This window comes from Dromiciops gliroides, chromosome 5 (assembly GCF_019393635.1).
Source record: "Dromiciops gliroides isolate mDroGli1 chromosome 5, mDroGli1.pri, whole genome shotgun sequence".
In the NCBI taxonomy this organism is placed as follows: domain Eukaryota; kingdom Metazoa; phylum Chordata; class Mammalia; order Microbiotheria; family Microbiotheriidae; genus Dromiciops; species Dromiciops gliroides.
The window spans coordinates 250199850-250216582 of record NC_057865.1 but is presented as its reverse complement, the minus strand read 5'-3'; the positions used below and the strand labels follow the sequence as shown (position 1 = coordinate 250216582).

Sequence of the window (16733 nt, the reverse complement as noted above, 5' to 3'; positions counted from 1 at the left end):
AGAACCAATGGTTCCAAATTTTAAAGTCTAAAAGTAGAATTTATAACTTTGAGCATTGTGTCTAAGGCAGTCAGTCTATGCATCCACAGGATGAAATATCTTTAATAAGATCTTTCACTCTCATCATGTCTGTGGTAGTTAAATTTAACCTGTATTAACAGAAGAGTGTTTGTGATACACAACATAGTAGTAGCTATTAAAAGAAAGTAATAGTTACTACCAGGTCTGAAATAAGAAGAAAACACTTCTCTCTGATGGTGATTTAGTCAAAATCAGCTGGCCTGCGCCTTCATGACATCATCGTTTCATCAAGTATGCCCTGACCACCCTATGCATTCCTAGTTACCTAGTACTACTTTATGCCAAGGTATTACCTTCAAATCACACAGGCAACAAGCCCACCTACTATGTGTGGCAATATGCTAAGAACTAAGTATATGAAGAGAGACAAAACAGTGCCTATCCTCAAGAAGCTCATACTCTAAATTGAAGGAAACAAACATGAAAAAAACCAAAAACCCAGTGTGGAAGCATATATCTCTTATTTAGTTCAAAATGAAATATTAAGAATATTTACTCCAGCCTAAAATTCTCTGACTCTTCTTCACCCTTTAGGAGGAAAGTGGGTAGAACAAAAGCTAAGGCCTGCTTCTCAAATGGATTAAAGGAAATGACAAACACTGCAGTCTAGTTTAGTCTACCCTGGCTTCCTCACCAATTGAAACTATTAACAGTGACTCAGCAAAGGAAAGTGACCTCTTCTTATATAAAGAAAGTACTTTCTTATTGATCAGCGAGAAGGTCTCACAGGTCCTTGAGGGGAGTGGTTCAAAAAGGGAATATTGGACTCAAACTATATTTTAACTGATTATGACATTTTCCTAGCTCAAGATTCCTAAAAATGTTACTTCAAATTGGTCTTGGGATACAGGGATATGTCAAGGCCATGGGAGAAGAGGAGGAGAGACTATGCTATTCTTACATTTCTCTCTTAGAAATGGCTTGGATTTAGCATTGTGGCAAATTATTGACACAGCATTAATGTTTTCTTTGACACATAAATGATTTCGGATACATTAAAGATTGAGGATAATGTGGCTAGATTTTAGAGTTGGGAGAGGGGATCAAAACGTAAGAAAACTGAAAAAGTAGAAAGGGATCAGTCAGATTGTTAAGAGCTTTAATGTCATCTAACTTGTATTTGATCCTGGAGGTAACTGGGAGCCACTAGAATTTACTATAAACAGCTTGGTGGCCCACAGGAGAGTGCTGCATCTAGTCAAGAAAGGAAGCTAGAAAGGGTGAGGAGGGGCAGACACTGAGGGGACCCAGCAAGAGGCTATGACGATAGTGGAGTCAAAACCAAGCAATGAGACTGGTGGGAAATGAAAAGTTGGCTGAAGTTCTGGGCTCTCCTTAAAGGGAGGCTTTCATTAGACTTTTCTGTTCTGCCCTCCAATGGAGTACAGATGAAGTATGAGTACCAAAGTTGAAGCGATCTGTGATGACGAGTTTCCCAGTAAGGAGCTAATCCTGGGGAGGATAGGGGTACGGTGGAAATGATGGTGGCAGAGTCAAAACCAAACAGTGCAGCCAAGGTCACAAACCTAAGATGAACCAAATTTACTGGGACTAGAATCCAGGTCTCCTTCTCCAACATCCTCTTTGCAATTAAATGATAACAGATCAGCAAGAGAACTCCCTCCATCAAAGCAGCAACCATGGACATCTGCTGGCTATTCTATTATCGAAGAGCGGTCGGGAGTTGCCCTTTAGGAAAATCACTCCCACACCTGGATCCCACAGAAAGATGAACTGGAATAGCAAGACTTGAGGCAGAGAGCCCAACCAGAAGGCTATTGCAACAGTCCAGGCAAGAAGTGATCTGGGCCACAAATAAGGTGATGGCTTATAAATAGAGGGGAACTCCAAGAATCTTATTATCTTTGGGGGAAGTAAGATTTACAGAAATAAAACAATTAAATAATAATACAAGATATTTATCATTTTACCATGCTCATACCTTTAAAGTCCCCAATAATCACAATCCTTGGTTTTCTATAATTTCATCACAATAGTGCTATAAGGCATGTACTCTGACTTCAAAGGAAATTATTTACTGAGATAATTATGAACACTAAGACTTATTTCCTAAAGCTCCAGAGCTAAATGTACTGGGGATTGCAAATAAAAAACAAAGAAACCTGTTCTTCTCTGCTCTTTCTGCATCTTCCTTAGTACATCTTGTCAGTAGGGGATAAATTGTTGTTTTTGTTATTTAGCTGTCTTTTCACTTATGTCTGATTCTTTATGACCCTATTTGGGGTTTTCTTGGCAAAGATACTAGAGTCGCTTTCCATTTCCTTCTCCAACTTATTTTATAGATGAGGAAACTGAGGCAAACAGGCTTGAGTGACTTGCCCAGGGTCACACAGCTATTTGAACCCTGGGAGATGAATCTTCCTGCCCCCATACCCACCACTCTATCCATTATACCACGACTGCCAAAGGAATCCATGATGCAAAAAAGCCTAAGAACGTCTGCTCTATACTCTGTAGATTGGGTGATATCATCAGCAACCTTCTCTTTGAGGGTGAGCTTTGAGGATGATAAGATAGTCAGCCACAGTCTGTCTCCTGAGCTACATTTATACATCAAATACCTTTTGGACATCTCAAAGAGGATGTCCCATTGGCATCTCAAACCCCCAAAGTCCTAAACAGAGCACAATATCTTTCCCCTCAAATTCTCCCCCTTTCCCAAATTTCCTACTGGTGTTTAGGGCACCATCCTCTTCCTGGAAGTCACCCAAGTTAACAGCCTCAATGTCACCCCTGATTCTGTCACCCCACATAACCAATTTGTTGTTTAAGTCTTAACATTTCTATTCTCACAACTGCTCTCCTATTCACCCCTTTCTCTCCATTCACACAGCCATGGGGTAGGCTCTCTTTTTTTTCTTTTTTTTGAGGCAATTGGGGTTAAGTGACTTGCCCAGGGTCACTGTAACGATTGGAATAACGCCACCTGCTGGATACTTACTGTAGAAGAGTTCTGCCCATGAAGGGAAGGTCTTTGAGGGCAAGACCAGGAGTCAGGAAGTGACGCGGACTAGTGGGAGGAGGAAGGAAGAGACTGGCGCTCAGTCTCGCTCTCTTTCCTCTGGACTCTGGCGGAGAAGGGAGCTAGAAATGTGCTCTCCCTTTAATAGATAGGAATCTAGGCCTTTTTCTCTCTCTTTACCAAATTCTTATTCTCCTTAATAAATGCTTAAAAGTCTAACTCTTGCTAAAGCTTATAATTTATTGGCGACCACTCATTAGATATTTTAGACAGTTTAGCTAGAATTTTAACCCTTAACAGATGGCTGACCACGAAGAGGAAAGCTAAACCTGTCTTCTGATCTTCTGGTTGGGTAGAAATTTCCCCTACCCTTTAAACTGCTAAGTACTGGCGCACTGGTGTTTTCCTTTAAATTTTTTCGAATGACCTTTTAAACTCCCTAATTACCCTATTTTTGATTTTAGTCTGTTTAACCCAGACAAATGGGAGATAAGATCATAGTTAATGCTTTGTTTTTGTGGATTTTCTATTTTTCTTTTTATTTTTGTTAAAAGAGCCAGCAACTTACTCACACAAGGAAATATCTCTCCTCTCCCAACCATGCTTTTTCAGAGAAACCTGAAGAGATTCCCGCAGCTTTTCCCAGTTCTAACAGTAATTGTTGCTCTAATTTTGCATGCCTGGAGGCAATGACCCACCCTCTAGTAGCTTTTAATCCCCTAGCGCCTGGAGGCAAAGTGGGGGAAGAGGAATCCAGGCCTGAGTTCAAAATCAAGTCTGATTCAAATTGCGCTGGTCCCTCCCCTCCTCTCCAAACCCCACCCTCTACTCCTCCCATGGCCAAGCCCATTGCTTCCCCTGCCTGGGAAGTCCAGAGAACTGATGCCCATGCTCAACTTTCTCTAACTACATTTGCAGCTTCAGGCTCAGCCCTTTCCCAGCCTGGCTGTGCTTCTGAGACAACCTTAGAAAGCCCTTTAAATTCCAGATATGCTTGTTTTGTTCATAATTTTGCTAACCTGCTTTTGTCTTTAATTAGTAATCCTATAAAGCATTTGTATGGTGAAAAGACTGACAGACAATATAGAGGGGTTAAAGAAGAAAAACTTAAGCTGAATAAGAATGACAATCATCACCATAGTTCAAGACTCTGCTTCTTTTGCCATGGAAGGGTACATATTTTACAGAAATGTAGAAGTAAGCAGCAAGGTATTGATATGAGTATTGGGGGATTTTAGATACCGGAATCAAAAGTGTTCTGAATTCATTCAGAGTATTAATGTCAGTTCAGAGGTTACATAGGATTTCTATGCTATTACATATACATTTTGAAATTAATGGTATGGTTTATTTTCATAGAGATTTTCCTGCTTTTGAGATTGTGTTTTATACTTAGTTTTTAAAACAAGGAGAATATTTGTAAAAGCTTTTAGTCATGGTGATCAAGTTTATATTTTATAATACTCTTTAAGTTCATGTTCATTAGATTTCCTTAGTTTGAATTTCACTGTCTTTTATTGTTCCATGTGTATTTTCTTCTATTCAATTTATCTAATTTTGAAAAAATTGCAAGATGGTTTGGATTCATAATACAGTGTTAATTCTAGGAGTATTGTGCTCCCATATTCTGAGTTGTTTGTTTTTGTTATTTTTTCTCAACTGATTATTTGATCAACTCTTTAAAGCATTTCCCTGGCAAATTGGTGCCATGGCAAGTATAAATTGATTCTAGAAGTATATTTTTGATAAGCATATTCCAAAAAAAAAAAAAAGAGGGGAACATTTGTTAAAAGTTTTCTATTTTCAAAAAAAAAAGTTCTTTGAGATTCTGTTGTGCTTTAACTTGTATTTAAGTATGTTCAGATTTTTCACAAAAGTAATTGTATACTAAGTAAAAAGAGGTATTATTTGAAATTGTTGCATAATTATATATTGTGTTCTGAGTCAAGATGTATTCACATTTTTTGTAATCATTTATTATCCTCAATTTTTAAATCCATATGAGACTTGGATTATGGGAACTTATCATTTAAGACATTAATTGCCTTTATTCTGAGTTATCAGATGCCAGTGGCCAAGATGCCATCCAATCACAAGAGGAATACATGCAAGAGCAGACACTGAACTGTCCACATGAGGGGAGACATGCATGAAGTCAAGGTATGGCCGAGGGAACGGCTTTTGACAAAGTTGAGGTTGGATTCTCTTGGTTTAATATTTTATTCTCTTTTTCCCCACAATATTGTACAGATGGCTGGAAGTATTCATCCCACCCATCTCATTTCTACACCTGGCTTCTATGCTCCCTCCTATTGCCTGATGCCATGGAACATCTCAATCCCATGTATCTGATTAAGTCTGACTCAGTTTCCTCCAATATGTTCGGTGGCATGGACATATATTCCATCCACCTATTTTAAGCCTGGCATACTGTATGGCAGTACATATTGCTCAAGTGTGGGAATGCTCATATCCCATCATTTTCTCTGTTCTTTTATGGTAACCCCATAATTATCTCAGGTGTCATGATAAATAACAGTGTTGAATTTGGCCTTGACATCTGTTACTAATTATATTAGATTTTAAAATTTCTCATAATGGCATGAGGATAATAGGCAGATGATGCAAAAAGTGATGAAACAGATAAAATTATTTTTAATAATTAATATTGCAGCAATTATCTTCTCAATTACCCTCCATAAGGGGGGACTATAGTAATATTATAATTTTAAAGAATGTTTCAATTTTTGTTTTATTATATGTTTCATGTGTAACAACTAAGATTCTGAATTCCCTTAGACATGTTTTTGAGAACTTTCATTGTTTGATTTGATTATTGACAAAGCTATTTAAAGTTGTGTTAAGCTCAATTTTGTAGGAAATTTTCCTGGCTGATTACCAGCATCCACACATCAACCCCTGAAAAGACTTCCATTCCACGACTACACCTAGAGGACATCTGAGAAAAGACTTTCAGAGACTTTAAATGAACAGTTTTGATTTGTTGTTTTTGTTGTTTTTTTTCTCTTTCTGTTATAATATACACCATCTGTAACATGTATTCTCTGCAGAGGCCCTCCCTTTGCAAGACTAATGTCAAAGCGTTGGTTCATGAGGACAAAAAAAAAAATCGCCCCTCTGGACAAAACTTTCCTCTCTTCCTTTTCTATATTGTTGTTCACATATTATTAGTTAGCAATAGTTATTATATTCTTTTTACTGTTCCGTCAAGGAAACATTTTGTTTCTTGAGGAACAACAGGGGGGACTGTAACGATTGGAATAACGCCACCTGCTGGATACTTACTGTAGAAGAGTTCTGCCCATGAAGGGAAGGTCTTTGAGGGGTTAGACCAGGAGTCAGGAAGTGACGCGGACTAGTGGGAGGAGGAAGGAAGAGACTGGCGCTCAGTCTCGCTCTCTTTCCTCTGGACTCTGGCGGAGAAGGGAGCTAGAAATGTGCTCTCCCTTTAATAGATAGGAATCTAGGCCTTTTTCTCTCTCTTTACCAAATTCTTATTCTCCTTAATAAATGCTTAAAAGTCTAACTCTTGCTAAAGCTTATAATTTATTGGCGACCACTCATTAGATATTTTAGACAGTTTAGCTAGAATTTTAACCCTTAACAGTCACACAGCTAGTAAGTGTCAAGTGTCTGAGGCCGCATTTGAGGAGTAGGCTCTTATCACATCTTTCCTGGACTGCTGCAAGTCTTCTGGTTAGTCTCAGTTCCTCACTTCAAGCCATATTCCATTTAGCTGCCAAAGTGATTCTTCCTAAAGTGCAGATATGATCATGCAACCTCCTCTACCCAATAAATTCCAGAAGCTCTCAACTACTTCCAGAACCAAATATGAATTTCTCTGACTGGCCCTTTAAAGTTCTCCACAACACAGTGCCTTCCTACCTTTCCAGTGTTCTTAAATTTTACTCTCCTCCATGAAGAACTGTACCATCAAGCTAAACAGGCCTACTTGCTATTCCTTGCACACTTCATTTCCTGACTCCATGCCTTTGCATTGTTGATCCCACCCTCCAGACCTCAAATCTTCCTTCAAATTTAGCTCAAATTCTACCTTCTGCCAGACCTTATCTAGCTTCCTCCAAGACTAAAGCCTTCCTACAGAGATTACTATCCATCCACTTTGTATATCTTATATGTACATAATTATTTGTATATTGTCTCTCTCATTAGAATGTAAGCTCCATAAAGATAGAGACTATGTTTACCCATCTTTGCATCCCCAGCATTCAGCACTAGGCCTGGCACATAATAAATGCTTTTTCTTTTTTTGGTGAGGCAATTGGGGTTGACTTGCCCAGGGTCACACAGCTAGTAAGTGTTAAGTGTCTGAGGCCGGATTTGAACTCAGGTCCTCCTGACTCCAGGGCCAGTGCTCTATCCATTGAGCCATCTAGCTGTCCCATAATAAATGCTTAATAAATATTTGTTGACCAACAAAAACAAAAGTCTTTGCCTTCAAGGAACTTCTTTTCCACCACAGTAGACTATATGTGAATATGTGTGTAGAAAAGGATCTGGCATTTCACTAGTATAGAGAACTTACATTAAGGAAGAGATTCCAAGACTACAAACCTGGGCAGGAAGTTTGGAAGAAGAGAGGGTTTAGGGAAAAGAAACTGAGTTCTGTTTTAACCTGGTTGAGTGGGATATCAGATTCAAATGTCCAATAAGTAGGGATGTGAGACTGGAGCTCAGGAGAGATAACAGAATTGGATATACAAACACAGGATCCATCTGTGTAGAGATGATAACTGAACCTGTATTTTAATATTTCAAGGGTCCATAATATTTCCCTATACATTCTCTCTTTTTAAAAAAAATTATTTTATTATGAACTGAAGAAATAAAATAACAAAGCAGGATTAAAAAAAACACCAGAGGATTGCCCTGAGCTTGCAAGTCCATTATGTACAACTTGCTATTCCTTTCAAATATACCAGCAAATTGTCATGCAATTTTGAGATGGCTACCATCAGACATAAATCTGTGTGTGTGTGTGTATATATGTGCGTGTATACATACACACATAGTATACATGTGTCCGTGTGTGTTCCTTTTTCTGTATTCAAACAGCTTCTTCCTTCATAGAAGCTTTTTTCCCCTTATTTTTTCCCCAAAATCATAGGATTTTCCCCATGTCACCCATGTTTAAGCTGGTAAGAAGCCTCTCTAGAGGTAGGTAAGCTGTCACTTGGACAACAGACACAGTTTATCACTGGATTTGTAACTGAAACTGTTCCAGCTTAGTAGGAGCTGCCAGAGATTCTAACTTCATTGGCACAGCCTCTAAGAACTCAATCAATCAATCAACAAGTCTACTACAATTTAAGTGTCTGCTACATATACCATTCTAGGCAATAAGGATACAGTTATAAAAGTGCCATAGTTCCTAACCTCAAGAAACTTATATTCTAGTAGTAGTAGTAAGTGAATACAAAGGAAAAAAATGAGTAAATCTATGTCGATTCAAAGAAAAGCAAATGTTCATAAAAAGATAAAACATTTCCCCAGGCCACCTAGATTTCTCAAAATATTAGAGACTAAATTATTTGTTTCAGACTATCTTGTACACACTAGCAACCTCAACTCCGCAACTCTCAGCTAGTTAGCATGGAGCTGTAGGAAGGAGAAAAACTATTTCTTAAGATGCATAGGTTTTAAGAACAACTTTTGATGGTAAAAGTTTTGTGTACTGGGCTGGTAGTTTAAAAAACACCGGTCTAGCTGGTCTATATATTTATCCAATTATATAGTAAGCACTACATAAATGTCAGATATTATTATATTATTATTATTCTCTTATTTTAAGACAAATATTTAAGGTTACTTTTTCACAGTATCATGAAAATTATTAAATTTTTCCTCAAAGAAGCAAGTATATTATGGTGTTTTTCCTCCCTGAAAATTGAGACAACTCCTAAGATACTGAGTACCTTAAAAATGTGTATATTGTGGTTCTTAAATATAAGGGAAAGAGATAGGGTCGAAAGAGACTGTTTGTTACTAAACTTCAGAAAAAAAGGAAAATGATCTGAGGATCAGAGGATAAGTGCAACAAGGATCTGGACAGGTTGGCTTAAAACTAATGAAATAAACCTTGAAGGAAGAGAGATTACTGACTGGCAACAAGGAGAAAGGAGCCACCCGTGCCTCCTCCTGGCCCAATTATGTTAGAAGGGCAATGAGCAGGACAGCTAGGTGGCGAAGTGGATAAAGCACCGGCCCGGGATTCAGGAGAACCTGAGTTCAAATCTGTCCTGAGACACTACTTGACACTTACTAGCTGTGTGACCCTGAGCAAGTCACTTAACCCTCATTGCCCTGGGGGGAAAAAAAGAAGAAGGGCAAAGAGGAAATGTCATCTCTACAATACAGTGACTGGACTTTATGAAGTACTTTATAGTTAGCTGTCCTTGATCTTTTTTACTCTTAAAGAAACTTCTGTAAGTCAAAGAGGAATGCAAGATACATATCAAGCTTTAGCTAATGTTCCATTTTTAATTTATCCCTATTCTCTCTCTCTATTTTCTACTGGTGGTTTTATCAGACTGGAAGGGTTCAAATATCATCTCTTTGTACAGTAGTTATTGATTTAGCGCTGGATGGATCCTTAGAGGCCATCTAGTTTACTTCCCTCATTTTACAGATAAGAATTGAGGCTCAGAAAGGGGAAGTTACTTGATCAAGGTCACCACTGAGGTAGTAAGTGGGCAGCTAGGATCTGAACCCAGTTCCTAGCTCCAAATCCATTTTTATAGATGAAGAAACTGAGACCCAGAGAAGTCATTATCACTGTGGAATTAGACAAGGTCTATTGGGATCACATAGCTAGTAAATGACAAGACAGTGACTCAAATCTAAGTGTTCTCCCCACTGAATATGCCAAGCTGTTCTACTGAAGCACAGAGAATTCAACCAAGTCTTTAATGTAAGCTGAGAATTGTGTGCTAGGAAGAGCTAAAAAGTTTAGCTAAAATGCAGTCCTGACACTCTGCGAGCCCATAGTGCAGAAGAAGTCTCATTCCTCTCTCACATGGCTGGCTTCAAATACTTTAAGACAGCTCTATCCTATTAAGCCTCTCCTTTGGGCCTCTGTGCTTTAGTAAGACAGCTGTGATGACTCTAGGCAGAGTCTAGTTCCTTGTCACAACTTTGACACTTGCTTATTTCTTGTGTGGGCAAGTGACAACTTCTCTGAGCCTCAGTTTCCTGACTTGTAAAGTGGAGAGAACAATACTACCTGAAATTAGAGGAGCAATTAAAATGATTTAATTATCATAGCACTGAAGTCATAGGATGAGGGTTCAAATCTTACCCGTCACTAGCAGTGTAATCTTGCCCAAGTGCCTTGATCTTTCTGGGCCTCTGTTCCCTCCTCTGTAAAATGAGGGGCTGAACTATTTGGCCTCTAAGGACCCATCCAGATCTCTAGCCATATCCATATATTAGGGGGCCAAAATTATGATTTCATTGTCATACACAACTTCCAAGTGAGAAAGATCCCTCTAACAAAGATCAACCTGGTGGCACCAGAAAGGTTAAGGGGTCTCCCTAAGGTCACACAACCAGTACATATCAGAGGTAAGACTTGAACCTGGCTAGTCTTTACCTGAAGGAAGCTCTCTATCAAGTCCACTAGAGACTGACCCTCAGCACAAATGATAATTATCCAGGCTAAATATCCAGAGGTTGGTTGGTTTGTTTGTTTTAATGATTCCAACTGAACAAAGTATTGGAACCCTTCAATATCATGGCTGAATATCTGTGGACATAGTCCAGTTTGCCAGTGAGACACTTTGAGGTTAAATGCTGTATGTTTTCTGGTATAGTGTGATCAGTTCTGAAGTCAATTGTTATCTCCCTTGCTCTGAACACCATAGTTCTTCTAATCCAACCTGACTCATACTGATTTAGCTTCATCCTGCCATCAACTACAATGTTTAAGGTTTTTTCCCCCCACACAAACTGTTATTGTCTAACCAGGACTCCCCCATCTTGTACTTGCACTATAAATTTGGGGAACCTAAATGCAATCCCTTACACATCTATTTCTATACTTTCTCTACATTCTCTACTGGTGATCTTATCAGATCTAGCGGGTTCAACTATCATCTCTATGCAAAACACTCCCATATCTATATATCCAAACCATAGCTCTCCTGAATTTCAGTCTTATATAACCAGCTACCATTTGGACATCTCCAACTGGATCTCAAAATAAACATGTCCAAAAACAGAACATGTTACATGCCCTAAATCGTCCCCCTCATCCTCATGTCCTCTTCTCTATGGAAGATGCCAATATCATCTTTAACCTTTCCTTCTCTCTCACCAATCATAGCCAAATAGTTGACAAGTCTTATCGATTCTAATTCCACAATGTATCTCATATCCATCTCCTTCTCTCTGCTCATACAGCCTGATTTGGGTCCCAATAACCTCTGGTCTGAACTATTTATTGCAAAATGCTCCTCATTAGGCTGCCTGCTTCCACACTGCACCTCTCTTCAATTCATTCCCCACATATGTCACACTGATATTCCTATAACACAAGTCTGCCCTCTTAAAGAATCTCTCTTGCTTTCAAGATCAAATATAAACTTACATAGGATAAGAATATGAATTTTCAGGCTGGGAGGAACTTAAGAGACAACCAAGGGGCAGCTAGGTAGTGCAGTGGATAGAGCACCGGCCCTGGAGTCAGGAGGACCTGAGTTCAAATCCGGCCTCAGACACTTAACTAGCTGTGAAATTTTTTATTACTAGCTGTGTGACCGTGGGCAAGTCACTTAACCCCAATTGCCTCACTAAAATAAAAAGATTTTAAAAAATAAAAAAAATAAAAAGACAACCAAGTGCAATCACCTCATTTTACAGAGGAAAAAGCCTGAAGCATAGAGAAGTTCAATGACTTGCCCAGGGTCACACGTGTCTTTGATGGGAACTGAATTCAGGTCTCCCTCATAATTTGCCTCCAGCTTCCTTTCCATTTAATTCCCTTTACTCTTTTTCATGCACTCTACATTCCTGTCAAACTGACCTTTCTGATATTCCTCCTCCATGAGGACCCTCCACTTTTCAGAGGCTGGCTCACTGCCTTTTGCTGTTGTTCAGTCATGTCAGACTCTTAAACCCAATTCTGTGCAAGTGAAGGCATCTGCAGCCATGTCTCTGGTCTTCTAAGAAAACGAAGGACCCATGATAAGGATGGCAAACCCGATCTCCACTTCCATCTCAGATGTCCTGGCTTCCTTCAAAGCTCAGATCAAATGTCACCTAAATGCTACAAGTCAGTCCTGATTCCCACAGTTGCCAATGTCTTCTCACCAGACATTACTTTGTATTTATTTTGAATTTGATTTCTTACGAATGTTTCCTTTCCATATAATGGAAGCTCCTTGAAGGCAGGGACTGTTTTTGTCTTTGTATGGCCTGGCCCCTGGTAGGCAATAAATGCTTGCTGCATGGATCAGTCTGGTTCAGTATGGCCTTGTTTCAGCTTCCTGAGAGTTTTTTGAATCCTGATTCTGTCATTCGATATATTAGCTATCCCTACCAGCTATGGGAACTGAAAATTTGATAAGCATGTCTCCTTTGTCTTCATCCAAGTCACTGACAAAATGCTTACCAGGGCAAGGCCCAAGAAAAGACCCTATATACAACGAGAGTTTTCCCTCTGCCTTGACATCTACTGATCAATATTTTGATGAAGGCTATTTTACCAGCTAAGAATCCACCTAACAATACTATCATCCAGGGTCCATCTTTTATTCTTGTCCACAATAACATTACAAAAGGCTGTCAGATACACAGAATCTATTGGCAGTTCCGTAATTTATTACCAATCCTTTTTTTTTTTTTTAAAGAACACAAGATAAAGCACTGGCCCTGGATTCAGGAGGACCTGAGTTCAATTCTGGCCTCAAAACACTTGACATTTACTAGCTGTGTACCCTGGGCAAATCACTTAACCCTCATTGCCCCACAAAACCAAACCAAACCAAAAAACCACAAGGAAATGTTAAAAGACCATCTTTTAATAAAGAACTATACTATTTGAAAAGTTTAATCTCATTTATGATGCAAATTATTTAACCTCTCTAAGACTAAGTTTCCTTATCTGTACAATGAGAATACTATTTGTAGAACCTATCTCACCAGACTGTGGCCAGGATCAAGCAAGAATATTTAAAGTATTTTGCATAGCTTAAAGCAAGATTTAAGTTTCTACTTTTATTTTCATTTGTTCACAAAGACCAAGCCACCCCTGTTTGAGATCAAACACTTGTTAAGCACCTACTGTGTGCAAAGCACAATACTAATCTCCAGTGATATGAGGGGGAAAAAAATGAAACAGGGAACAGCTAGGTGGCCCAGTGGATAAAGCACTGGTCATGGATTCCTGACCTCACCGTGGCAGGTCGGATGATGGGGTCTCTTAGAAATAGTTAGATTTTTACCTTTCTCTCTTATCCTAATGCTCTTTAATAAATACTTAAACACTTAAATACTCTTGCTAAAGCTTACAATTTATTAGCGACCACTCATTAGATATTTTAGACAGACTAGCTAGAATTTTAGCCCTTACAGATAAGGCATTGGCCCTGGATTCAGGAGGACCTAAGTTCAAATCCAGCCTCAGACACTTTACACGTTCCAGCTGTGTGACCCTGGGCAAGTCACTTAACCCTCACTGCCCTGCAAAAAAAACCAAACCAAACCAAAACAAAACAAAACAAAAAAGAAAAAAAAAAAGAAACAGTCCTAGCCCAGGAGTTTGCATTCTACTAGGATACAATATGGCTGCTTCAGAGTCAGGGAGGCCTGAATACAAGTCCCACCACTGAGGCATACATACTCTTCCTAATGAAACAGGGCAAGTCACAAAACTGCTCAGAGCTCTAGGCATGTCTTAAAGACTATAAAATTGCAGATGAATTGTCCATTGGCATGGGAGGAAGAACTCCAAAACATTAAACCCAACTTAAGCTTTTTAGCCTACTTTCCCAGTGCTCAGCATATAAATGCTTGTTTAATTGACTAGAACATAACCTCCTTGGGCATAAGAGTGGCAAACTTGATACCTAGCACAGGCATTCTGCACACAGAAGGCATTTAATTGCAGAATTGGACTGAAATGGAAGATTTCATAGACAAAAATCAAGAGGTGAATGAAATTATTCTAATGTAAAAGTCCCCAGATTTTTCAGTTTTTTCGGAAAACAAAACACTTTGCCTATATATGCTCCCTTCCTCCCAAAACAGTTCAGCTTACTAAATCTCTGCCAAGATATGTTGAAAGCTTTACAAACCTAAAAGCCCCATATAAATGCCAACTATTATTACTGTTACCTCCCAGGGTTGCTGTGAGGATCAAAAGAAATAAATTTGCAAAGTGCTTTGCAAACCTTAAAGTTTTTCATAAGATTTGGAGTAATTTTTCAGTTGTGTTCAGTTGTGTGACCCCATTTGGGGATTTCTTGGCAGAGATGCTGGAGTGGTTTGCCATTTCCTTATACAGATGAGAAAACTGGGGCAAAGAGAGTGAAGTGACTTGCCCAGGGTCACACAGCTAGTAAGTGTCTGAAGCCAGATTTGAGCTCAGGAAGATGAGTCTTCCAGACTTCAGGACAGGCACTCTATCAGCTGCCCTAAAGTTCTATGCAAATGAAACCCGTAATTGTTATTGTTGCCATTGTTACACCTCACTGGTTTGCTGTAAGAATCAAAAATGAGATAATCAGGGACCAAAGTTTTGTAAACCTTCAAGGCAATATGAATGTCAGCTTTTACAGTCATTCTTGTGACTGACAACTCAAGATCAGCTTCAGCAACAAAACTCAGAAGTAAACAAGTAGAGAGTGCCGGCTTAAGGGGAGGGTGGGAGACCAGCTCATTCACAGGGGGAAGATAGGAGAAACAAGTGGCAGGTCTCCTAAACACAGAGCTTTCTCAAGCCCCGAGTTTCCAAGAACTCCTCCAAGGCAAGAACTGTAGTCGTTTTCCTCCTCCTTAGGACCCCAAACACACAGTAGCCCCTTGCTTGCTAGGCCTTTCTTTGTACACTTAGCCCTTAGCATACAGCAGTGACTGACCACCGACACACAGTGCCCAGGCTCCTAATACATGCATGTTGACCTTGAGGGCAAGGAAGCTATTTCTCTCTGTCTTTGTACCCCCAACATCTGGCACAGAGCAGATGCCTAATAAATGCTTGTTGCCTCTGAGGGCAGGGAAGGTGTTTCTGCCGTTCTTGGTACCTCCGGCGCCTGGCACACAGTAGGCACTTAATAAATGCTTGTTGACTTGACTCATTTACACACAGCCCCCCCCCAATGGATGGAGAATAACGGGTCCAAAGGGAGGAGGGGGGAACCTGCGAGGCGGGTGATGCTCCCTCCTCACCGCCCCCACCCCGCCCCCCTCGAGTCTGGCTGTCATTCTGCCTAGAGAGAACAAGCCGGAGCCAGAGGCGCAGCTGCTTCTTCCTCTTCCTCCTCTTCCTCCTCCCCCTCCCTCTTCAAAGGGGCTTCAGCCGCCGCCGCTGTCAACAGCAGGCCCACCCCCCTCCCCCTCCCCGCCGCCGCCTCCCTCCGGGGCTCCCCTCCCCAGCTCCCCCACCCCGTCAGCCCGAGCCGCCCCCTCCCGCCTCTTTCCCCTCCTCCCCCCCCCCCGCCCGGGCCTCCCCCTCCTTCCTCCGCCTCCTCCTCCTCCTCCAGGACCAGCGCCCCGCCGCACACATCCGCTCATACAGTGCCCGGGAAGAGAGAGGCCCGGGGGAGGGGGAGGCTACGGGGGAGACGGTCCGGGCCTCTCCCCCTCAACCACCCACCCCCCCCCCCCCTGCTTCGGCACGGCTCCTCACCTCGGGATGGAGAATGGGGACACAACCCGCTTCTTTCTCGTACTCATCCGGGCTGTCCGCCATCTTGGTGTTAAATCCCTCCCCCCGCTGCATGCCGGGAGAAAGCGTTTCACCCTCGCGGGGCGCGCCGGGTCGGGGGGGAGGGCGGGCGCGAGCCTCCGAGGACGCCGCGCGCCTGCCTCGCGCCCCCTTCGCTCCCTTCCCCTTCCCCCGTCCTCCCCCCCCCGCCCCCCTGCGTGACGTGCCCCCTAGCCTCGCCCGGCGCGGAGGGCTTCCCGCGCTCTACGCATGCGCCGCGGTGCGGAGCGGTCGTTTTCACCTCCACCCTTCCCCCACCCTCCCCTCTCGCTCCGTTCCTGGGGCTAGGAGTTGGGGTGCGCGGGGGTGGTGCTGCACTGCGCCGGAGGGTGTGTTTGCGAGGGCGCGCCTAGGTGCGCCCCGCAGGCTTTGAGCGCCCGCGGGCTACGCTGAGCTGCCCCGCCCGTGGCCCCGCCCGTAGCCCGCAGCCCGGGGGAATGACTTTGACCTAGAAAACTGGCAGCGCCGACCTTGACCGGCCCGCCCTGCAGGCATCGCAAGCCGGGGGTGCAGAGGTCACCCTCCGACCGGTGAGGAGCTCCGAGCGACCCCCGGCCCTCTGCACCCAACTAATGCTGCCGCAGACTCAGGCGCCCTGGGGGAGGGGACCGTCCTCCGGCCGCGGACGACATTGTCCAACCTCCTCCGGAGAGAAAAACCTCCGGGCCTCTCCCAGCACCTGACCATGCACCACCACCTAGG

At 41.9% G+C, this 16733-nt stretch overlaps 1 protein-coding gene across 1 annotated transcript in view; it reads right to left on the bottom strand.

Annotated features, from left to right (window-relative positions):
• ZDHHC17 (zinc finger DHHC-type palmitoyltransferase 17) overlaps positions 1-16113 on the bottom strand; it is a 113884-nt gene extending 97771 nt beyond the window's left edge. Inside the window, exon 1 of the mRNA XM_043966463.1 lies at positions 15954-16113. Within this exon, the coding sequence (XP_043822398.1) occupies positions 15954-16046 (93 nt within the window). The 5' untranslated portion in view covers positions 16047-16113. The remainder of the gene's footprint in view (positions 1-15953) is intronic.
• Between the last annotated feature and the right edge of the window lie 620 nt (positions 16114-16733).